Source organism: Podarcis pityusensis (assembly GCF_964106645.2).
Source record: "Podarcis pityusensis genome assembly, chromosome: 16".
Lineage (NCBI taxonomy): Eukaryota > Metazoa > Chordata > Lepidosauria > Squamata > Lacertidae > Podarcis > Podarcis pityusensis.
The window spans coordinates 21,570,349-21,595,272 of record NC_138041.1 but is presented as its reverse complement, the minus strand read 5'-3'; the positions used below and the strand labels follow the sequence as shown (position 1 = coordinate 21,595,272).

The window sequence follows — 24,924 nt, the reverse complement described above, 5'->3', positions numbered from 1 at the left end:
GACCAACTAAGTTTGTTATTGTTATTATTATTATTATTATTATTATTAAGTCAGACCATTGATCCCTCTTGCTCCCTGCCATATCCGGAGACGCCAGGGATTGAACCCGATGCCTTCTGCATGCAAAACAAATGCTTTGCCACCGATCCACTACAAGGAAGATGGTCCAGCAAAGAAATAACACAAAAAATATAAAATCATTGATAATACTAACCTTTACTTAAACTTTTCTTATTTTAACCCATGTGCAACTGTACTCACTCCACGTGCCTATTTTAGAGTTTTGTTTCCCACTTCTTGTTATAATTGCTCTGTTTTATATACACTATAAGATGATTTTTTAAGCTTTCAACTTTCATAAAGGCACCAGGTGAAAAAAACCCAAAAATTAGGGCAATTAGGAAGGTGTTCCTCTCCCCGCAGTTTCATATGGCGTGTTTTGTTTTATTTGCGTATTTTATGTGCGTGCGTCCCTGTCTTTAAAAGAGCGGTATTCAGGCTTGAGGGGCCGCCCTGAGGCCAGGTGAGGGGCGGCAGCGACAAGCGAGGGAAGGGGGCGGTTTCAGACAACAATCGTGTCCCGTGTCGTCGTCGTCCCAATACTCCCGCCTTCCAAAAAGGCCTAGGAATTGCTTCCGCCGGTAGCAAGAAGTAGGACAGCGGGGAGGGGGAAGGTAAAGAGAGCCCCTTCCCCTTCAGCGGCCTCGCAGGCAAGGGAGGCTGAGCCGCATTATGCGCTGTAAAAGTTCCGACCTTCCATAACTGATAGTAAGAATAAATGGCAATCATATAGTTAGGGGGACGGGACAGAATGGCTTATATACTAAAAGGGGTTCAGAGGTTGGAGTTGAAGTGGTGGCGGCACGATCCAGGTGTTAAAATGCCAAAGGCTGGGCGGCACTCTGCCCATGCCTAGAGGCGTTCTTCTTTATTAAGAGGGCATCGTTTGGCAGGTAAAGGAAAAAAGAGCCTCTTAAGAAGCAATTCCGTCTTTAATAAAAGAGGACGCCCAGAAGTGGAAGAGGAGGAAGAGCTGGGGGTGCAAAATCAAAAATTGAACAGTGGCTACCAAAAGTGGCTTTTAACATCTGGTTAAGGGGGGGGGGGTTGAAGGCGTGCAAAATCAAAACTCAACAATGTTGGCGAGAAGGGTACCCCCCCGAAAAAAACCCCAGCCCAGCAACAACAACAACAGCCCACCTTTTACTGTTTATAGAAGCGTGCAAAATAAAAGACTTCTGCGCTTTTATTGTACTGGATTAAGGGGGGAGAAAGGGATCTCGTTGCAAAACCGATCGAGCCCTGAAAACAGGGTGGGCGGAAACATTTCCGAGATCAAGATAGTCCAGCTGCAATTGCGAGAGGCCTCCCCCTCTTTCCCTTCCCCAAGTTTTGAAACGGATCTCCCTGCTTTTTGCGCGCAGCGATGGACCACCGAGGCGCTATTCCGAAGAGAGGCGCCTAGCGATGCTGGCTGGCCCCGGGCCGGCTAAAGCAGAGCACCATCTCTTTGGTTCGCCTCCGCTCGGCCTCCGCTCACTCTCTCCCCGCCTCCCTCCCTTTCCCTCCAGGGATGATCCTCCTCCTAAGTCGGAAGGGCTGCTGAGGTCAGAGACAGACGCCAGCTGAGTTTGGGACGCAGCAGCGACGGCGGAGGCGTTTTTGCGCGGAAAGTGAATGACGGCGCAAGTCGAGAGTTGACGCTCCTTTGGCAACAAGAGCACCCAAAAAGCCAGGCGGGGTACCTGGTGGGGGCACCATGATGCGGGCCAGGGTTGCGCCGAGATGGGTGCCGTTTCCTCCACGCACCCGGGACAGTCTCAGGTCTGCAAGATGCGCCTGATCTTGGACGAAGCGGCGACGGGAGCCGGGGTTTAAAGGGATTTCCCGGAGCAAAGCAAAAGTCTTCTTGGGGATGGCTGTGAATCCGGAAGATGACGACGTCCCCCTCATCCTCACCTTGGATGAGGGCAGAAGTCACGGTCCCGATCCGGAGGGGCTACCCAGCGAAAGTAAGTTCAACTCCCTCCCTTCATTTGTTTGTTGCATCCCCTGCAACGAGGCTGGTGTCCTTTGGCAGTTACCTAAACACGCCATACTTTTTAAAGCCCATTTTCTCCACCAAAGGATTCTGGGAACTGTGGTTTCTCCACATTCAGAGCTACATTTCCCAGCGCCCTTGACAAACTACAGTTCCCAGGAATCTTTGGTGGCCACGGCAAAACATAACTTTAAAAGTATGGTGCGTACCCAGCTTAGCGGTAGGGCAGATATGTATGACAAGTTGTTACTTTTTAAACGAAGCTTTATATCAAGATTTTGCTGAGATCTCAGGATGCAAGGGCAACCGGAAACAATTTGAGCAAGGGCAAATCAAAATTAAAAACATGCAGAACCACACTAACGATGAGCAGAATTGATGTTTCCTTACCAGTTAAAAGCCTGGGCAGGGCAGGGGGAAGAGGGGAATTATTGGCCCCTTTGCTCAAGTGTAACAGACTAGATGCCAGGTAAGCAGCTCTGCGGAGCGTGTTCCAAATTCAAGGCACTGCTGCAAGAAAGGCCCTTTCCCCAATGGTGTACATCTTGATGGGAGCACCCAAAGGCCCATAGCTTGGGGAAAGATCTGCAGCTCCATGGTAGAACATCTGCTTACTCCATGGAGGCTGGTCCTTTAAGGCGAATGGGACACAGCCCCACCAGCCTCAGTTTGGCAAGATGCCATTCGACTTGTAGTGCAATGAAATACTTTTTGCTGATGTAGTCACATTAATTACAGTGAGAATCCCTGGGGTACCTGGCCTGAATTGGGGTTTTCTATTCTGCCTGAGATAGTTAATTAGAATCGAAAGTTAACTTCAAATGTTCCCAGACACTGAAATGCGTTTTAGTGGATAATGTGGGCAAACTGTAGTGTGAGCTTTGGCTCGCTTGCTGGAGTTATCTGTCCGCTCTCCAGCGGCCAGAGCCAGTTCCTTTAGGAGCCAGTCCCTGTGGGTTCTTGTGCTAATGCCTGCTTCAACCTCAATATAGTAATAAAAATAAAACAGGACATTGTGTCCTGCTTTAAGTACCTGGGACTAAGGGAGGAAAGTATTTGCAAATATTAATTTTGCTTGGGGACGTGAGGTGGTCATTGTAAAATTGTTCCTTGGTCTTGGGTCTTCAGGGTTCGTTTCATGCTCACTGTAGGGATGCGGGTGGCGCTGTGGTCTAAACCACTGAGCCCCTTGGGCTTGCCGATCAGAAGGTTGGCGGTTTGAATCCCCATGACGGGGTGAGCTCCCATTGTTTTATCCTAGCTTCTGCCAACCTAGCAGTTTGAAAGCATGCCAGTGCAAGTAGATAAATAGGTACCACTGCGGTGGGCAGGTGGGCAGCGTTTCCATGCACTCTGGCACTTGTCCTCCGTGCACCAGAAGCGGTTTAGACATGCTGGCCACATGACCCAGTGTGCTGGTCCCGGGGGGAGGTTACCGTGGCGCGAGGTCCAGGACCTGAGTCGAGGGTCGGCAGACAGTCCTCCACGGGCGAAGCGGGGTCCAAAGCGAGGAGCCGGGCAAGGACAGGAACTCTGGGGGAACAGGACTGGGTGCTGGCCGAAACAGCTCTTCAACGACGTTGCTCCCGCAACCTGGGACCGGGCTGACTGGCCTTTATCTTCTCTGAGGCTAGGGGCGGTCCCGGCCCCCAGGAGACCCGCCTCTCATGGCCTTAAGGTGAGCACTCCTCCTGGGAGAAACCAGTTCCCTCCGCCTCTCTGCCCTGAGCCTCTGCAGCTCAGGAGAGGCTGGAGGGTTACTGGACCCAGGGGGAGACTCACCTTCCCCTGACAGGGCTGGGAGAGGCGCACTTGTAGGCACTGTGTCCTCAACCCCCTCCGGAGCCAGAGTGGATTCACCTGGTGCCTGCTCCTGAGGATCCGGCACAGGTGCAGGCGCTTCAGAATCAAGGCCCTGCCCCAGTTCAGCCGGCCCTGGAGGCGGGGACTCCTGTGCAGGCTGGGATTCCTCCGGTTCAGCCTCTGAATCGGATTCCCAGGCCATCACACCCAGAAAGCTGTTCTGTGGACAAGCGCTGGCTCCCTCAGCCTGAAAGCGAGATGAGCGCTGCAACCCCAGTTGCCTTTGACTGGAGTTAACCATCCAGGGGTCCTTTATCTTTTTTACCTTTTTACCATGCTCACTGATGAATGAAGGAGTCCACTTTTCTAGGAGTGACACAAAATGTAAACAGAATCCAGTGTGTGGCAAGCACCTTAGGGCCTTGGTTGCAATTAAGATAGGGACCAGCTGATGCTGCTGTCAACAGATATTTTCACTTATCAGGCCTATTAGCAGTGAGGATCTAGACATGCCAAGGATCCAGGTTCAGAAGAAACACAGGGACATGATTGCAGGAAGGGAAGCGATAAATTCTCAGTAGCATTCTCAATAGGGATTGTATGCAGAAGAGAAACCAATGGAACAATGTTTTGTAAGAAAAGAATGGATCTTGGAAATGATGAAGAGTAAGGTGAGATGTGGAAAAGACTGAATATTGAAGAAGGAGGAAATAAAAAACTATCTTCCCCTCCCTTCTAAAGCTGTAGACATGGGAAACTAGGAATACAATTGCAAGTGTGTGTTTGAGGTGGGTAGTTTTGAGAGGCAAGAAAACACAGGAAGGACCTTGGCTCCATTGCATGTCCCCCTTAAATGTAAACAATGTGAGGAAAGCGTTTAATATTTTACAAATATTGCAGTAAATGCTTCTCTATAATGTAACATGTAAACCACATTAAGCATGCTTTAATTTTCCCTCTCATATATTTTGGGTCTAATACTTGTGATGTATTGGGATTTTTAAAAAATATATCATGTGGTACTTTTATTTTCTTTTTTAGCTTTGTTTACTAAATACAAGTAAAATAAACAATAAGCAATACTCTCCCTGATGCTTTTCAACATTTTTATGCGCCCCCTCACCCAGCTTGTCCGGAGCTTTGGTTTGGGTTGCCATGAGTATGTTGATGACACCCAGCTCTATCTGTTGATGGATGGCCATCCTGACTCTGCCCCGGACACACTGATCAGATGTTTGGAAGCTGTGGCTGGATGGTTACGTGGGAGCTGGTTGAAGTTAAATCCTTCGAAGACAGAGGTCCTTTGGCTGGGTCATGACAATATGGGATTGGGGGGCCAACTCCCATCTCTTGCGGGGGCGCAATTAGTGCCAGTGCTGTCCATTAAGAATTTGGGTGTAATCTTCGACACCTCCCTTTCTATGGAGGTGCAGGTTGCAGCTATAACAAAGGCGGCATATTTTCATCTCCGCCAAACTAAGCAGTTGGCTCCTTACCTCTCTCGCCCTGACCTAGCCACTGTGATCAACGGTCACATTCAGGCTTGATTATTGTACAGTGGTACCTCTGGTTACATACACTTCAGGTTACAGACGCCCCTAACCCAGAAATATTACCTTGGGTTAAGAACTTTGCTTCAGGATGAGAACAGAAATTGGGCAGCAGCGGCAGCAGGAGGCCCCATTAGCTAAAGTGGTGCTTCAGGTTAAGAACAGTTTCGGGTTAAGAACGGACCTCCAGAATGAATTAAGTACGTAACCAGAGGTACCACTGTAACTCCCTCAGCATGGGGCTGTCCCTGAGACTGACCAAGAAACTCCAGCGGGTGCAGAATGCTGCAGCGAGACTCCTTACGGGGTCCCTGCCATGGGAGCATATTCACCCAGTGCTTTACCAGTTGCACTGGCTCCCGGTGGAGTATAGGGGCAGGTTTAAAGTGCTGGTTTTGACCTTTAAAGCCCTATACGGCCTAGGACCCTTGTTCCTACAGGACCGCCTCTCCTGGTATGTCCCACGGAGGACCTTACCATATAGCATATATTTCTAGTTACAGGTAGGTAGCCGTGTTGGTCTGTCATAGTCGAAACAAAATAAAAAAAATTCCTTCCAGTAGCACCTTAGAGACCAACTAAGTTTGTTATTGGTATGAGCTTTTGTGTGCATGCGCATGTATCTGAAGAAGTGTGCATGCACACGAAAGCTCATACCAATAACAAACTTAGTTGGTCTCTAAGGTGCTACTGGAAGGAATTTTTTTATTTTGTTTCGACATATAGCATATATTCAACACAAAAAACAGCGACAATTTGTTGTTGGCAAAGGACAGCTGGACATATAAAGGGCCCCATTATCTTCAGTAGCTTAGGGCCTCATCAAACCTAAATCTGGCCCTGGTTGCACACATGGGGAGCCAACACCGAGGAGGCCCTGTTCCAATATGAATGGAGTGCAAGAGAGGAGGAGGAGGTGGTGGAGGAGGAGGAGGAAAGGAAGAAGAAGAAGGAGGAGGAGGAGGAGGAGACATTCCAGGGACTAGCCTGCATTATCCCCCTCCTGGCTAACTTCCAAAGGGTACACCTAATATTAGCTTTCGTTCAGACTATCAGCTGGTTTTTAGAAGTATTCACCACACATGCAAACACGAAAGAGTGAGGCGTGGATTCTAAGTACAGTGGTGCCTCGCAAGACGAAATTAATCCGTTCCGCGAGTCTCTTCGTCTTGCGGTTTTTTCGTCTTGCGAAGCATGGCTATTAGCGGCTTAGCAGCTATTAGCGGCTATTAGCGGCTTAGCGGCTATTAACGGCTTAGCGGCTTTAAGAAAAAGGAAACAAACTCGCAAGAACTCGCAAGACGTTTCGTCTTGCGAAGCAAGCCCATAGGGAAATTCATCTTGCGGAACGACTCAAAAAACGGAAAACTCTTTCGTCTTGCGCGTTTTTTGTCTTGCGAGGCATTCGTCTTGCGAGGTACCACTGTACCAAGGCTTCCCAAACTAATTTCATGTCCTTCCTGTTCAAAAAGCACAGAAATGCAGTGTTCTGGCTCATAAGCTCGACTTGGAAGGAGCTTGCGCTTGGAACCCCTCAGGCACTGAAAGTGGAAGGATAAAAGAGAAGGCAGCAGCAATCAGCCACAGCTCTAACCACTGGACAGATGTTTCTGTTTGGTTTTTATACAATACTACGTATCGAACTGGGATGGGCAAAATGAGATTTCAAGGCAGGGGGCTACCAGCAGCAGGATAAATCTTCTGCCTGCACCTCCTTGGGCAAAGGAGTTTCTTACGAGCGCCAGAGTGACTAAGGCAACTAAATACGGCAGGCCCATGTTTTGCTTTCATGCTGGCCAAACCCATCGTTTTTCTCTTTTTTTAAAAAAAATAAAATAAATCAAAAATGCCCTGAAAACTGACAAGAAGCAGAAACATGGCAATCAAACCTTGCCAAACGGATGCGTTCCCTGGGAGGCCATGAAAATCTAATCTCTGTTTGTTTTCCAGCCGTTGTTCCGCTCTGTGTGTCAGATGTTCCGAGTCAGCGTCGACGAGCGAAAAGCAGCCAGACGCAGTTAAAAAAACAAAACACGTTGTCATCTCAGAACTGCAGTTTGAATGTCTCCTAGTGCTTTGAAAACCTTTTATCGCCTCACAACCACCTGTTCCCACAACACGGAGCAGTTTAACGATAGCAGTCGATAGCAGTCGTATATTAACATTTCTACCCGCCCATCCCTCAGTGCAAGACAGAAAAGGGGAAATTCCTTTTCTTTTTCAACTATAGCAATGGAATGCACTGAAGTATAGTGTTTTGAAAGCACCCAAGTCATGCTGTCTCTGCATGCAAGGATCCTTTTCCATGTATTCTGGATAAAGTTCTCAAGGACAGCTGAATATGATTTTTGGTCTGTTGTATGAAAGCAACAGCCTATCTAGTCATACCAGTGTTAGAAACTCAGATATACAGTGGTACCTCGGGTTACATACGCTTCAGGTTACATACGCTTCAGGTTACAGATGCCGCTAACCCAGAAATAGTGCTTCAGGTTAAGAACTTTGCTTCAGGATGAGAACAGAAATCGTGCTCCGGCGGCATGGCAGCAGCGGGAGGCCCCATTAGCTAAAGTGGTGCTTCAGTTTAAGAACAGTTTCAGGTTAAGAACGGACCTCCGGAATGAATTAAGTACTTAACCCGAGGTACCATTGTATAAGCTAAGGCACCAAATGGCTCCTGAAACCAAGGTTATGTCTGGTTGCCACTGGGGGGTGGGCAAGACAGCTCTAAAGTCTTATTTTTCAAATGATTGACTGTGATTGATTCGCAGTTAAATATCTGGCTAGTTTAGATGGTAGACTTGAGCTAGGTTAGAACTTTGGAAACTCAAAGAAGAAAAGCTAGTTTATCCTGTCCACCTATCTATTGGCCTATTATTCTAACCTCTTTTTTTCTTAATGGTGACACAGACCATTCATAATGTAGGGATATTCTTCACAACTTTGAGCAGGGCAGTGAGGTGGGCTAAATGAAGACAAGCTACAACAATTAATGATAACTTTCTTCACTGCTCCTGCTCAGGCTGCACGGAAAAAGCATTTTGGGTTCCTGTGTTGAGAAGGGCTTTCTTTCACGCATTCGCTTTGTACTACATATTAGAATCTTACTTCATAGACCTATAAACGCAACACGTGTGCTGAATCACCAGGGAGTTTTCACCTTTTCAAAGAAGTGGGTGTGTAGAGTCTTAAGTGGCTTGCTATACTAGAATTTAAACTAGGCCGACAATAAATGAAATAAAAATAGACTTGCAAAGGAATCAAGTTGTCTGTACAGTGGTGCCTTGGTTCTCAAACGCCTTGGTACTCAAACAACTTTGAATCCTAACACTGGAAACTTGGAAGTAAGTGTTCCAGTTTGTGAACTTTTTTCAGAAGCCGAACATGCTCTGTTTTGAGTGTTACGCTTCCGTTTTGAGTGTTACTCTGAGGTCTGTCTGTTTTTGCTATTTATTTTGCATTTTTGTTTTTGTGTCTCTCTCTCTTTTTTTTTTTTTTTGTTTGTGACTGTGTGGAACCCAGTTCAGCTACTGATTGATTGATTGTATGCCTGCAGTACATTGTTTATTGCTTTCATTTTATGGATCAATGGTCTCGTTAGATAGTAAATTCATGTTAAATTGCTGTTTTAGGGGTTGTTTGTCTGGAACAGATGAATCCATTTTGCATTACTTTCTATGGGAAAGCGCGCCTTGGTTTTGGAATGCTTTGGTTTTGGAGCAGACTTCTGGAACAGATTAAGTTTGAGAACCAAGGTACCACTGTAATTGCAAACATCCCCACAGAAAGATGTGCCTTGGTAGTGTACCGTTGTAGCTGGGATAGATCTTCAGAGTGGTGTTTGATTGAGTAAATGAGCTGGGAATTCCATATAAACAACATCAGCATCTTCATGAATTTAAAAGGTAAAGGTAAAGGACCCCTGACAGTTAAGTCCAGTCGCAGCCGACTCTGGGGTTGCGGCGCTCATCTCGCTCTATAGGCCGAGGGAGCCGGCGTTTGTCTGCAGACAGTTTTTCTGTGTTGTGGCCAGCATGACTAAGCCGCTTCTGGTGCAACGGAACACCAAAACTAGAGCACCGTTTACCTTCCCACTGGAGCGGTACCTATTTATCTACTTGCACTTTTTGGCATGCTTTCGAACTGCTAGGTTGGCAGGTGCTGGGACCAAGCAACAGGAGCTTACCACGTTTCAGGGATTTGAACCGCTGACCTTCTGATCGGCAAGCCCAAGAGGCTCAGTGGTTTAGACCACATGATTTTAGGACAGAGCAAAAAACTGGGAGGTCTTGGATTAATGCCTCAAGAGATGCAAACTGTTTAAAAATATCTATATCTATAGCTACCTTTTTGGTGTCTGCCTCCCTGAAAGTTTAAATCCTGAAAGATGCCACGGGAATTTTCCAAAATAAATCTCTGTGTTGTGGTTCTGTCAGCCAAACAACCGCTTTCAGACAGGTCGATCTGCTTCTGTCATCTTGTCTTTCCTCTGTGTGTGTTCAGAAGAAGAAATCCTGACTCTGCAGTGTTGGAGACAAGCAAGCCTGTTGCATGATCTCTCTTTGACAGACCCGCCCAATCTTGGCCCATTTAGTACAGGGTGGAGAGAGAGAGAGAGAGAAAGAGAATGTGTATGCTGGACAGAATCGATTGCATTTGGAAAGCAGGAACTATTATATTTTCCCTTTGGCAATCGTTTCTGCATAGGTTTGAAGAATTCCTGCTTACTTTGGCTGCCAAATTCCTACAGTGAGCTACAAGTACTCCCCATCTGTTTGCATGTACAGTGGTACCTCGGGTTACATACGCTTCAGGTTACATATGCTTCAGGTTACAGACTCCGCTAACCCAGAAATAGTGCTTCAGGTTAAGAACTTTGCTTCAGGATGAGAACATAAATTGTGCTCCAGCGGCGCAGCAACAGCAGGAGGCCCCATTAGCTAAAGTGGTGCTTCAGGTTAAGAACAGTTTCACGTTAAGAACGAACCTCCGGAATGAATTAAGTACTTAACCCGAGGTACCAGTGTATTTTCACTTGCTAGAAGGGTTGTGCCACAATAACCATACCAGATATTCAGGAAGGCTTGGTTCTCCTCGTGGTTTTGTCTTTCCCGCTCCTCTTTGGCAACTGCTTTGGAGCTTTTTTTTTTTTTACAATCAAGTAGTGTTATGAAATACCTAAGTTGATCAAAGATTGTTTTGCCTATTAATAAAATGCAGTAGTCTTAACTGGGAGCGATGAGGTATCTGAAAGTCTCAAAACACAATTGGAAAAGGCTGGAGGTTTCTGTGCAGGGACTGAGAAAGAAGCAGTGCCCAGTGACATGATAATTTTGTCTTTGTCCTCCACCGATTACTCCATCTCGTGCTCCATCATATGGACGGTTTATTTTATTTTAGTATTCGAATTTATTGCACGGTCTACGTGGCTAGGCGCCGAGACCTAAATTGGGAACAGTGCGTGTAACGTTTTGTTTGAATCTCAAAGGCAGGGGTTTGTTCAGCCTGTTAGCCAGCAGAACATCGTGAGTTAGTAAACATTTGCTTTTCCCTTCCTTTTTTATGATGGCATATGGAAGCTGTTCCTATCTAGAGGCCTGCCAGAACAGCTTCCAACGCTCAGATGAATGGAGATGCTTGCATCCCTCAACTATCATTCCACAGGCCTGGCGTAAGCGAGACAGCTGGCTTGGATAGACCTCTTGGGATAAGTCACAGGGGCGTGAAGGCAGCGTTGCCATCTGTGCGACGGATCATTCCGCGTTTCCTCGCAGCTTCTCTCTCTGTGTTCTACAAACTTTGCAAGGCTTTAGCTCGGGGGCGGGAAACGATTTTTTTGTGGGGGGTGGGGTGGATGTGGCCAGAGGCAAAAGTGGGCAGAAGAACGAGTGTAAATTTCACCTTTGTACGTTAGGCTGGTTTATACACACACACACACACACACACACACACATTTCCTCCACCCTGGCTAGCAAGCTGCATTGTCAGTGTTCAAGGATGAAGGCTGGTGTCATTGTGGATGCCTTTATAAAAAGTGAATGAAGATAATAATTTGTCTGTCTGTCTGTCTGCCTGTTTGCTTGCTTGCTGCCCATCTGACTGGGTTTCCCCAACCACTCTGGGTGGCTTCCAGTAAATTATAAAACCACAATAACGCCTCAAACATTAAAAACTTCCCTATACATGGCTGCCTTCAGATGTCTTCTAAAAGTAAAATATTTGTTTATCTCCTTGACATCTGATGGTAGGGCATTCCACAGGGAGGGTGCCACTACCGAGAAGGCCCTCTGCCTGGTTCCCTGTAACTTCGCTTCTCACTGTGAGGGAACCGCCAGAAGGCCCTCGGCGCTGGACCTCAGTGTCCGGGCTGAATGATGGGGGTGGAGATGCTCCTTCAGGTATACTGGGCCGAGGCTGTTTAAGCCCTATTAGGCTTAAAGCGTGATAATAAAGAGAACTTTCACTTCTCTTTCCTCCCTTTGACCCAGATGGAGGCAACTATGACTTGGTCAGTGACACGTCCAGCCCAGCCGCTGGGGACTGCCACCCTCGACGGAGCTGCGGAGGACAAAATTGGGAAATGAACTACCAGGAGTCGGCAATTTACCTCCAGGTGGGCCCTTTTCTTTGCATTAGCTGGCAGAGAAAGGAGAGGGTGTAAATTAAGAGGGTGTATGGCTGACAAACTGAATTCCACCGTACAATTCCACCACCTATGATCAAAGGTGCCTTCTTTTCCTTTACATTTCGAGCATACATTTGAGCATGTTTTATACATAAAGGAAGTATTTTCTTTTATCTTCCAATGTTCATCTTCACGGGCTGCCTACAAGTTGTAGCGTTATCAGATAAGGAGAAAAGCTTTTTTTTGTTCACCTCACAAAGTGGTCAGCCAAGACCCTCATGTGGTCCATGTGGAAGAAAGGTTTTGGGAACCGCTGACTTACCTACTACATTGGGCTTGCTGTCTCTAGCGTATTTATGTGTGTGTGGATTTTGTTGATTAAAACCCTAAATCAGGAAGGAGAAAACAACGACAAATTCTTCACGCACCCCAAGGATGCCAAAGCGCTCTCTGCCTACCTCTTTGTACACAACCATCCCTTCTACCTAATGGAACTGACCACGGCACTGATGCTCCTGATGCTCTCCCTCTGCGAGGCGCCTGCGGTCCCCATGCTTCGCCTTGGCATCTATGTAAGTATCTTAAGAATTGGGTTGAGGGGAAGGACTTTAGTGGACGTGGGCAGGAAATTGAAGATTGGCTATGCAATGCAATTTACGGGCCAATGCAGCTGCTGGTGGAATCTAGACACATTTAAAAAAAGTTGTGAAAATGCTTTAAAAAACACCCCACGTTTTGAAAAATATATTGAATTTGCCATAACTCACCGTTGCCATCTAGTGTCACATTTGTGTAATGCACTTTTCAACACACTTAAAATGTTTTTATTTGCAGCTATATAGCTGAGTCTGTTCTGTCTGTATCTTCGAACCATGTTTATTCGTAAAATTTGGGTGATATACAGGGGTACAGTGTAACTAAAGGATCTTGTGTTCCCAAATATTTAGCTCCGGAGCATAGAGAACAACTCCTTCTTGGTGTTCTTCCTGCACACCTTCTCCAGAGTGACCCTAGGAACCCATCCTCTGTGGCCGACTCAACTCCTTTCTAATTATTATCAGCCTCCCATCTGCCAACAGCTGCTGTTTGAATTAAAAAAAATTGGCGTGTTAAATGCAGGACAACATTTAACAACGACGATACTCGACTCACCCGACTGGGTTGCCCCAGCCACTCTGTGTGGCTCCCAGCATAATATAAAAACACAGTAATACATCAAACATTAAAAGCTTCCCAGTGCAGGGCTGCTTTCAGATGTCTTTGGAAAGCTATGTAGTTGTTTCCTTGACATCTGATGGGAGGGCGTTCCACAGGGTGGGTGCCACTACCAAGAAGGCCCTCTGCCTGGTTCCCTGTAACTTCACTTCTCACAGTGAGGGAACCTCCAGAAGGCCCTCAGAGCTGGACCTCAGTGTCTGGGCTGAATGATGGGAGTAGAGATGCTGTTTCAGGTATACAGGGTTGCATTTAACATTGCATATAGTTTGGTCTTCTAAAAATGGAAAGGATAATTCACATTGCTAATATATATCAATGTTTTCCAGCTCTGGTGGTGGGGGTGGGGAAGAACAGATTTCCGCAGAATGATGGATTTCTACTTGAGCGCTAGGTTTTGACAAATTTAAATTGGTGAAACGACAAAGGCAGTTTGTTGAACTGTTGTTGTTGTTGTTCTTTGCCTGCCTGGTTACAGATCCACGCGACCTTGGAGCTGCTTGCCCTGACTGTCGTGGTGTTTGAGCTCTCTATGAAGATGAGATGGCTGGGCCTTCACACCTACATTCGACACAAAAGGACCATGGTCAAGGTAGACTGCTGGTAACCTTCTCGCCTAACTGATCTGCACTGTTGCAGGAACCAGAGTGCAACCCTCTGCAACATTTTATTTATTTTTTAACTCAAAAGCAAATCCCACTCTTCCCCCACCTTCCTTTTTAATTTAAGCAGTGTATTGCCTTCTAAACCAATACAGTGGTACCTTGGTTCTCAAACGCCTTGGTACTCAGACAACTTGGAACCCAAACATTGCAAACCCGGAAGTAAGTGTTCCGGTTTGCAAACTTTTTTCGGAAGCCAAACATACTCCGTTTTGAGTTTTATGCTTCTGATTTGAGTGCCACGCTTCCGTTTTGAGTGTTACGCTGAGGTCTGTCTGCTTTTGCTATTTATTTTGCATTTTTGCGGCTTTTTTGTTTTGTTTCTGTGATTGTGGAACCCATTTGAGCTACTGATTGATTGATTGTGCGACTGCAGTACGTTGTTTATTGCTTTCATTTTATGGATCAATGGTCTCATTAGATAGTAAAATTCATGTTAAATGGCTGTTTTAGGGGTTGTTTTTAAAAGTCTGGAATGGATGAATCTGTTTTACATTACTTTCTATGGGAAAGCACGCCTTGGTTTTGGAACGCTTTGGTTTTGGAACGGACTTCTGGAACGGATTAAGTTTGAGAACCAAGGGACCACTGTATCTCAGTTAAGCATGAGAATGAGAAATACCTTTAAAACAAGACTAAAACCCCAACAGTGGTAAAGATCCATTCATCCAGCTTCAAAAGCCTGTTGGAACAAAAAATGTCTCCAACTGTTTCTGGAAAGTGCAGCTAGCGGGAGCTTGTTGTATCTTGATAGGAATACCGTTCCTGTAGCCTGGATCTGTCAGTTGCTTCGGAGCCATATGGTTTGGCAATTTGGGGAGGGATATGTGTGTGTGTGTGTTGGCAAGATGTCCCATGCCCTGTCCTTCTGAATCTTGTCTTATCTGAACTAGCCATTTGCACCTGCAGCTCTTTCTGTTCCTACTGATGTTGATGGCTTACTCTGCAGAGCAAAAGGTGGTTTCTGATTACGATTATCAGTTTTAGGTCCAGCCTTTAACTGTCATCTTTGGGGACTCTTTGTTATCGTGCATACCCACCCTCCCAAACAACTGCAACCTTACTTTTGGCCAATTATTTTCAATAGATGCTACTTTTTTCTCTGGCTTTGTTTATTACTGTATCAGAGGAACTTATACTGAGCCAGACCGTTGGGCCACCTAGCTCAAATGTTGTCTACACTGGCTGGCAGCTGCTCTCCAGGTTTCCAGATAGCGAGTCTCTCCACAGTGCCAGGGATCGAACCTGGAACCTTGAGACGCTGACCTTTCCTCAATTATGTACCGTATTTTTCGCTCTATAGGATGCACCGGATCATGGGAGGGGGAGAACAGGAAAAAAAAAAGTTTTTCTTGTTCTCTGCCTCTAAAACAAGGTGCGTTCTGTGCGTTCAAGGTGCATTCACCCGAAGCCTCCAGAGGCTTTGGGTTCCTTTCGACCTGCTCTTTGGGGCTGGCGGGGGGAAGCGCTGCTTTCCCCCACTGCCAGCCTCCAAACCAGGTCGGGGAGCAGCGCGAAGGCGTCGCACGCCTTCCCGCTGCCCCCAGAGCTTGTGGGACTGGTGTTGCAGCCTTCCCCCCACCTTCGTACAGCCTCCGTAGCCTCCGCAGGGCAGTGGGGTGAAGGCACCCCGCTGACCTGCAGAGGCTTTGTGCAGCTAACCCCAAGCTAGAACAGCGAGACAGAGCGCTGTGCAACAGTATATGTCCTGGGGTAAAATTGTAAAAAAAGCTCAACAACTTTGGTTGGCCCTCAGGCATGTTCACCTCATCAAATCTGGCCCTTTTTTGAAAAAGTTTGGGCACCCCTGAGTAGGGTCTTTGTTGAACTTAGGTTTCAACAGATGCCTTCAGTGCACTTAGAAGAGAGAAATCTTGGAATAGCTCCTATGGAACGGAAATGCATTGTAGTGCAGTGTAATCAGGTTAAGAATATCACACACTATTTGTTGATGTGCCCAGAGAATTTTTTTAATCTCCTATTCTTAATTGGTTCTGAGACCGAACCCCCCGGGAAGTGATAGTTGAACTCTTCGCTGATAAATATCCACAAATTATGCATCTGGTAGCCAAATTTTCTCTGGCAGCTAAGAAGCTTTGCTCCAGTTAATGCATTGTAATTCAAACATTTTATGTTATAATTTGTTATGCTGTACACTTTTACTCTGTAGACGTTCTAGGTTATATGTGTGTTTTCAGAACCCACCCTATTCCTGCGATACTGATTTGTTAAAACCTTTTTTTTTATTCTGAACTTTGACTTGTTATAGCCCGGCATGGGACCTGCTGGTGAAGGGCAGGTAATAAATTTTATTGCCACCATCTCTTGTCTTGTTTCCTTGCAGAGCTGTGTTCTGTTGCTGCAGTTTATAGAGGCAATTGTGGTGTTGGTGCGTCAGACATCCCATGTCCGGATCACGAGAGCCTTGCGATGCATCTTTCTGGTGGACTGCCGTTACTGTGGAGCTGTCAGAAGGTAATGGGCTGGCTGGCCTCCGTTGAACTCTGTGTAGCACTCCTGGCCATAGCTGTCAACTTTTCCCTTTTCTTGCAAGGAATCCTATTCAGAATAAGGGAATTTCCCTAAAAAAAAGGGAAACGTTGACAGCTAGGGTTGGGCGTAGAGATGGGAAGGCCTGGGGAAAAACCGGAAAAATTGGGGGGGGAAACAGGTTTCTCCCTGTTTTTTTTCTGCCCCCCCCAATACCTTTTCCCCCAGAAAAATTGGGGAAAAAAATCAGTTTGATATAGTTTGAATATTCCACCCCCCCCCCAATTTTTCTGGAAAAAAAAGGCTTTGGAAAAAGAATGGGGGCAAAACCTCTCCCCCCCCCCAATTTTCTGGTTTTTCTCCAGGCCTTCCCATAATCTGGTTTTCAGCATCACAATATATCACCAGCTAAACATCGCGATGTACCAATATTTCACAATGTCTGAAATAAGGATGGGGCTATGTAGAGGCACAAAGGGAAAAACCAAGGGTCCTGCAGACATTGTTGAACTACAACTCCCACTATCCCTGTTTATTTGCTGTGCAGACTTGGGCTGATGAGTGTCAGAGTCCAACCACAACTGGAGGCACCCCACTGGCTGCCCTTGTCGTACAAGCATGGAAAGGGATATTAAGGAAGAACGTTTTCCTTTGAGCCAACTCCTGATTCAACTTTCATTTCAGGAACCTACGACAGATTTTCCAGTCTCTTCCTCCGTTCATTGACATCCTCCTGCTGCTGCTTTTCTTCATGGTCATCTTTGCTATCCTTGGTGTGTACCTTTAAGAGTTATCTGTTCACAAGCAGTTTCGCCTTCGCAGACGCTTTCAGCAAAGAAGGCAGCACTGTGTCAGACAGGCACAGGCTGCCAAGCAAATAGCGTCTTTGCCAAGGTGAAAACAGGTTTGGGGATGGGGACAGAAGATGGTGTAAGAGGCCGAAGCTAAGGAGCTCAGGTCAGCAAACAGATAACAGTGTGTGGTTTTTAAAAAACATTCTAGAACAGTTAAACAGTCTAAAAACCATTGCCTTTAAAAGCATCTTAAATCAGTTTCAGATAAAAACATTCTAAAAGCAATTACGGTTAAAAGCAGGCTTCCATCCAACAATTTCGGGGTGGCCAGCGGCGATATTCTTGAGCCACCAAACGCCTGGGTAAACAGGCGTGTTTTCAAATTCCTTCTGAAGGTTAGTAATGATGGAGATGTGGGAATGTTCAGGATGGCAGGAGAGGATATATTGTTTATTAATATCCTTCCTAACTTGCGCTAGCAAGTTCCTTTATATAGCATAGTTACATTCCCCTTTTTACATGAACAGCAGACAGCTGGTTGCAGGCTCGTGTGAGCCTCTCACCATTATACCATTCAATCTGTCTTCAGATTGAATTGTACGTTCCTGGTAAGTTCCCTTGAATCCCTCTTAGAAGAATAAAGATGCAACAATCTTATTCAAAGTCAATAAAAAAAGTTTACTCACATCAGTTCACAGTTGGATTCTTTAAGGCAGACTTAGTTACAAATATGTATATATCTACCCCATATAGAGGAATAATCCCAGTGCTTCTGCTAGCTGAGAGCTAGCAGAGCAGTCCTAGCTAAAAGCTGATCAAACGAAGAAGGAAGTCAAAAAGAAGGGAAGGGTGCTGCGTGACTCGTGCTTTTGTTACCTGGACAGGTTAGGTCACACCTACCTTCTATCACATGCAACAGGAAGGATGCTCCAGCCCAGGAGGAACAGGAAGTTTCAACTGGGTGGACCAAACAATCCCTCGCATGTCTTCTCTAGCATTACAAGGAATGTTGTACTTGACTGCCTCTCATGGACCACATCCCACAGGAGACAGGGCACCTCCCTGAAAAGGGCATTCCACAAGCCAAGGAACCCTGTCGTGGGCCTGCATGGGAAATAGGTTCCACAAAGTGTGTGCTGATTGGCAAGGACTCTCCTATTGTGGGCCAGAACCAACCGGGCCGCACCTGGTGGGTGGCACTGCTAACAAGGTGTCAAAATAAACTTAACGCAGGCCAGCTAGATGAGACTCGTTAAAATGATGGTGCAACATTGCTTCTGCTTGGCAGCTGGTTGAATGTCCCATTTATGCCTTCATTATTTTGATGCTTATTTTTTTTCTCTCTCTCTCTTCTCCCCCTTTCTCCCTAGGCTTTTATTTGTTCTCTCCTAACAAGTCTGATCCTGTAAGTAAAGCATCAATTCGTGGGCTCTTGAAGGTTTGATCTTTGGGTTTTTTTTGCAAAGCATGACAGGCAGGCGTCAATTGGCAACTGTCTGCAACTCTTGGCTGTGGCCTCCGTGGATGGGGAAGGGCAGAGTTGCCATCCTGCCTGAAACTAGGTGGCAGCAGCTGTCCCTTTTGCGGCCAGAGGGTCTTCTAATTAGGGAAGGAAGCTCTCGCTGCTGCTCTTGCATTTTTGTAGGGGACTTCCCTGCAATTTGCATTGGAAACAAACTCCATGGGGATTGTTATAAACACAGCCTCTAAGGGAGCCCTTGGAAGCAATGTGTTGTTTTATGATTCAGGACATGTTGTGCGACAACAATCAGCAGTAGTTCCGTCATCTCATAGATGTTCTTCTTCTGCAGTATTTCAGCACCTTAGAGAACAGCCTTGTGAATCTTTTCGTTCTACTGACTACAGCGAAGTAAGTTGCTTGAGCTCGAGAAATGTTTCTTAAGTCACATGTTATTTAAAGCACATGACTAACAGTTGCGGCTTGCCCCCCCCCCCAAAGAATCCTGGGACCTGAACATTCTTTTAAAGCCATCCAAGTCGGTGACTATCAGTCACCTCCTGTGGCAGTGAGTTCCATAGTTTAAGTTTGCACTGCCGTGAATCTCCCAGCAAACGATTCCCAAGTCACGCATGCTTGGGAATAAGCTCCATCAAAATCAGTCCTTTCTTTTATCCAACCTGAATCTTCCAATGCTCAGTTTCATTGGAAGTCCCTGAGTTCTAACATTATGAGAGAGGTAGAAAACCCTTTTTCTTCCCAGTTTCTTCATGCTGTATATAATCTTAACAGACTTCTGTTGTGTCACCTCTTACTTGACTGCTCTCTAAACTAAAGGGGTTGTTTGTTAAGCGTGCTGGGAATTGTAGCTTTGCGAGGGAACAAGCTACACCTTCCATGACTTACTGTGAATAAACTAGATTATCTCTCTTTTGGGTTGCAGTTTCCCAGATGTGATGATGCCCTCTTATGCCAGAAGCTCCTGGTCCTGTGTCTTTTTTATCGTGTATCTTTCCATTGAGCTGTACTTCATTATGAATTTGGTAAGTCCATCTTCTTTGTCCATCACCATTGAGCTTCCAGTTGGCCACTCTCTTCAGAACAGGGATGAGGGACATTTTGGCCCATCACATGTTGCTGAACTACAATTCCCATCTGTGCCTCCCCCCACATCAAGAATGGCTAATGGTCAGGCATGATGGGTGTTGCAGTTCAGCAACTTCTGGAGGGCCAAAGGTTCACCACACCTCCTTTAGAACAACTGTTCTTTCCAGACTTGCCGTGATTTCGTGGCGCTTAACTGCAAAAGTCGGGGGCAGCCTTTGATCTTTGGAATAGCTGCAACGTCCAAAGCGGAGCGGTGTTCACCTGCAGAAGCGAAAATGAGGGCGTTTTGTAGCATCATAAAGATGAGCACACTTTGTTTGGCCTATGCTTTTGCAAACTAGATTCATCTCCAAGTATCTAGTCCATGAGGGGTTATGCTGTAATGAATTTGCAGGCCTTGGTGCCACAAGACTCTTTGTCATATAGCTACTCCTGGATTTTTGTTTTATGAATAGGGCCCATTTCCTCATTTTTTGATACTTTTTATTTCATGCAAATATTCCAGCAAAGTCTGTCTTCATACACTGCTTATTTTTGAACTGTTAGGATTTACCAGGTGCCCTCAGAATCCAGCATGCTTTCCTTCCTTCCTTCCTTCCTTCCTTCCTTCCTTCCTTCCTGGGATAACGGTGGCTTTCCATCATGGAGCTTCTCTGGGAGGTTCCCCTTCAAGTATTCTTCAGCCACCCAATTGCCTGATTTGATTTTTTTAAAAAAAACCCATTGATTTCTATCCACCCTGCTCAAAGTTCTTCCTGTTCTGTTGATCAATGGCTCGTTGCTGATTAATGGGGAAAAGTTCCTTCTTAAAGTGCTCTTTCCATCACATTCTGCTGCTGTGTAGAACTTGACAGCTGCCAGTTGCAGACTTCTTCTCCCACCCCCCCTTTGTTTAGCTACTCGCCGTTGTGTTTGATACTTTCAATGATATTGAAAAGAAGAAGTTCAGATCACTGCTGCTTCACAAGCGCACAGCCATACAACACGCCTACCAACTGCTTGTCAGCAAACAGGTATGTGGCTCTCTGCATGTTTACACGCGTGTGCATGTGAACGAGGTAACCATTCTTTGTCTGTGGCAGTCAGCACTTTTGCTAAGTACCACTGCTCTTATAAGCTTTGAGTGTTCCAGGAATCTGGTGCTTTCAGTGATCTGAAGCTCCAGGGTCCTCATGGATCTCAATATTTACAGAAGGGTATATTTTACCCTGCTGATGATGCTCATCGACTGATAAGGCTGACATCAAGGCAATATAGTCAATAAAACAGTCAATAAAAGATAAAATCAGAGCAGTTTTTAAAAGTGTCATTACAGCCAAGATTACTAAAAAAATGTTTTTTAATCCATCGCAGAAAAATCTGCATTAAAATCCTTCAAAAACAAAAAAGGTTGTCACATTGTGCAGCAAATGAAAAAAAAAACCTTATTAGAAAACATGCAGGTGAATGTTCTGTTGATAGAAAAACTGTTGTAACTGGCATATCAGTTGTGTTGCCAAAATATACAAACAGCCATTGGATTTCTTGCTAGATTTGGTCTCTTCATGTGCACTTCTGTTGAGCGCCTGATAATGTTCCACTTCATTTATACTTAAAAAAGAGAGAAAGAGCACTTATTTATTTAGCTTTTATAAGCATTCAAACAGTAAGCGTAACAGATCAGTCTGATAGGCAATTACAAGAAATCAGTATCATTGATATATGCACAGGGTCATTACAGTAAGGTAGCACAAGGAACTACGCATTTAGATCTGGGAACGAAATAGAAGATAATATGTTTAACCCAAAAACTCCCTTTATGTTTGATAAACAGTGTCTTTTATCGTTGGTCTCAATTGTACACACAGTCCTCCGTGAGCAGAGTGTTTAGGTGTGTGCCTTTCTATCGTGATGTCTTTGACTGGTTGGATGCTGTGGAATGATGGGAGGAACCAGCTGGGGAAAGAAGACTCAGAGCCAGGGGATTGGTGGTGGGACAACGATGAGTGGTCAGAGGGAGAAGAGAGAGCAGACAGGGAGGAGGAGGAGATGTCGGACACCGAAGAGGCAACAGGGTTTAGTGAGCAGGAAGAGTCTGTGGCAGAGAGCAATTCAGAATCAGAGGCAGAAGAGGAGGCTGGAGAGGAGGGAGGCCAAGAGGCAGAGATGAGGAAGGCTGCTGGAGAAGCCAGGGAGTCTCCCCCTCCTGCTGCAACCAGCTTCCCTCTTCCCTGGTCTCCCAGAACCAAAGGAGGTATGAAGAGGGTGGAGCAAAGACAGGCTAGAGGAAGGAGCCTCAAATTGCTTGGGAAGGAACTGGGGGAGGAGGAGACTTTGGGAACACTGGGAAGGTGGGGACCTTCAGCCCTTGCAACTGCCTCATTGGGGCAAGAGCCACTCAGAAGGTTTGCTGTGCTCAGTAGGCCTAGCTTCCTGAGCTGCCTTGTTTCTTTGAATAAAGAGTTAACTTCACTGAAGACATGCGAGTCCTTGCGGACCTGCTCCTGGCAACCGCTCCTGTCGCCCGACCTGATTCTGAACACGGAGGGCATATTGCCTTGCACATATTATCCTCCAGTTTCATTCCCTGGCTGTAAATGGAAGGCAGATTGAGAAGTTTCTGTGGGCAACTCACTTAGGGAAATCCTTTTCTCCCTTCTAGAGACCTTCTGGAATCTCCTTCAAGCAGTTTGATGGGCTGATGCGGTTTTATAAACCTCGGATGAGCGCTCGAGACCGTTACCTTACCTTCAAAGCACTGAATCAAAGCAATACCCCTTTAGTCAGGTGGGGACCCCTCTATTTGTGTCAGGTGGTAGGGGTGGGGCAAAGGGGTGGGGGTTAACTGAGAAGAGAAATGGATTCCATGAAGAATTAAAAGAGCATCAAACACCCCTAAATCTGAAACAAAGGATGGTGTTCAACTAAGCTTTACTTGGCCTGGTAGCAAATCGGCAACAAGTGCAGGTTTATGAGCAGTAATATTAATATGCAGATGGCCTATGCGGTTACACAGTAGAAGCTTTCATTGAGGTAGGGTAGAACCTAGTTTTTGCAAAGTCTTAATGAAAACTTGGGGGAGCTTCAGCCAAGAACTCTCAGGTCTTTGGACTGGATAACTTAGTGAAGAAATAACAATAACAACAACAACAACAACAACAACAACAACAACAACGATACCCATCTAACTGGGTTGCCCCAGCCAATCCGGGCAGCTTCCAACAAAATATTAAAAACACAATAAAACCGCAAACATTAAAAACTTCCCTGTACGGGGCTGCCTTCAGATGTCTTCTTAAAGTCACATTGTTTCAGATAAACAACAACAAATGGAAGGACGTTGCACAGGGTGGGTGCTGCTACTGAGAAGGCCCTCTGCCTGGTTTCCTATATTTTCACTTCTCTCAGTGAGGGAACCAGCAGAAGGCCGTAGGTGCTGGATCTTTGTCCAGGCTGAATGATGGGGGTGGAGATGCTCCTTCAGGTACACAGGGCCGAGGCCATTTAGGGTTTTAAAGGTCAGCACCAACACTTTGAATTGTGCTCGGAAACGTACTGCAATGTGATTTCACATGAGCGATGCCCTGATTGTAAAATCCAACTCTTATAGAGGTCAATCTTCTTTTTCAGTCTAAAGGATATGTACAATTTCTATGAAGTTGTTGGTTTAAAATGGAAGGTAAGTATTGTTGTTGTTTGTTTACGGATGTGGGGTAGCTAAGGATGGGGGAGACATTCTATGCACTTCTCATTTGAAGGTGAAACCTACCGTAATTGATCATCCTGAAACCATACGCAAATCGAAACACAGCCAACCTTTGAAATTCACACTTCTCTGAATTTTGCAGTGCCACGTAAAATGTGTACAAAAACGCATATACCAGGGTGAGGTGGGCAATGAAAATAGCACACAAAATGCATGGTATTAAAAGGAATTGCTTTGCAAAAATGTGTATGTGAGGCAAAAATCGCATGCAGACATATATTTTAGGAGAAATTCACACCAAATTGCTGGTGAATTTTCATGAGGACTTAAAAAACCCCGTTGCAGACTGATGTGGAAATGAGGAGAGCTGAAAAATGAGGAACCGAGAGAGACAGAAATTGACAGATTTGCCCATTCTTAGGAAAGGGGAAGGATGAGGGCATTGATTTATATACTGTCAAAGAAGAGTTGTGTTGGTGGAGATAGCGGAAACTCCTTGTGTAGTTTTGTTTTAGCTCTTGTTACTGCCAGTAATGCTACAGTGTGGAAACCAAGACATCTTAAATAAAGGCTGTTCTGTGGGCTGTTCCATTTCCAGGCTAAAAGGAACCGGGAACATTGGTTTGATGATCTTCCACGGACAGCGTTCCTTATTTTTAAAGGTAAAGGCCTGGAGTTTCAGAACCGATGCAGCTGGAGGCCGTAGCGTGGTTAGAGTCTTGGACTAGGACCTGGGCCTTGAACCCCCACTCAGCCATGTTGAAATGGGTGACCTTGGCCCAGCCTCTCGCTCTCCGCCTAACCTACCTCACAAGGTTGTTGTGAGGACAAAAAAGAGGAGGGGGAGAACTATGTACACCGCCTGGAGCACCTTGGAGGAAATGCAGAGAGTTAAAAATGTAATAAATAAAGAAATTTCCAAAGACAAGGCCCCCTCCCTATGGCTTCTTAGGAGCTGCCTTCTCATCCTATGTGGGAAGAGGAACTGGCAGGAGTGAGTTCAAACTAATAATAATAATAATAATAATAATAATAAATTTATTATACCCCGCCCATCTGGCTGGGTTTCCCCAGCCACTCTGGGCGGCTTCCAACAAGAGATTAAAAATACATTAAAATATCAGTCATTAAAAACTTCCCTAACAGGGCTGCCTTCAGATGTCTTCTAAACGTCAGATAGTTGTTTATTTCCTTGGGAGGGCGTTCCACAGGGCGGGCGCCACTACCGAGAAGGCCCTCTGCCTGGTTCCCTGTAACTTCGCTTCTTGCAGTGAGGGAACCGCCTGAAGGTGCTGGACCTCAGTGTCTGGGTTAACGGTGGGGGTGGGGACGCTCCTTCGGGTATACTGGGCCGAGGCCGTTTAGGGCTTTAAAGGTCAGCACCAACACTTTGAATTGTGCTCGGAAACATACTGGGAACCAATGTTCAGGACTGGTGTTATATGGTCTCAGCAGCTGGTCCCAGTCACCAGTCTAGCTGCCGCATTCTGGAT

The 24,924-nt window shown here is 45.9% G+C and overlaps 1 protein-coding gene across 3 annotated transcripts in view; it reads left to right on the top strand.

Moving 5' to 3' along the window:
• The first annotated feature begins 625 nt into the window (after positions 1–625).
• Positions 626–24,924, top strand: part of TPCN1 (two pore segment channel 1) — a 45,852-nt gene continuing 21,553 nt past the window's right edge. Inside the window, exons 1-14 of one of the 3 annotated variants that reach the window (XM_080986253.1) lie at positions 626–768; positions 1,572–2,012; positions 11,883–12,007; positions 12,415–12,591; positions 13,713–13,826; positions 16,241–16,371; positions 17,071–17,159; positions 18,551–18,585; positions 18,992–19,050; positions 19,583–19,682; positions 20,643–20,759; positions 22,388–22,512; positions 23,356–23,404; positions 24,030–24,093. In XM_080986253.1, coding sequence (XP_080842379.1) covers positions 1,916–2,012; positions 11,883–12,007; positions 12,415–12,591; positions 13,713–13,826; positions 16,241–16,371; positions 17,071–17,159; positions 18,551–18,585; positions 18,992–19,050; positions 19,583–19,682; positions 20,643–20,759; positions 22,388–22,512; positions 23,356–23,404; positions 24,030–24,093 — 1,282 coding nt within the window. In that variant the 5' untranslated portion in view covers positions 626–768; positions 1,572–1,915. Of the gene's footprint in view, positions 769–842; positions 954–1,571; positions 2,013–11,882; positions 12,008–12,414; positions 12,592–13,712; positions 13,838–16,240; positions 16,372–17,070; positions 17,160–18,550; positions 18,586–18,991; positions 19,051–19,582; positions 19,683–20,642; positions 20,760–22,387; positions 22,513–23,355; positions 23,405–24,029; positions 24,094–24,924 lie in introns of those variants that run through there. The other 2 variants (XM_080986254.1, XM_080986255.1) reach the window with 2 other exon arrangements.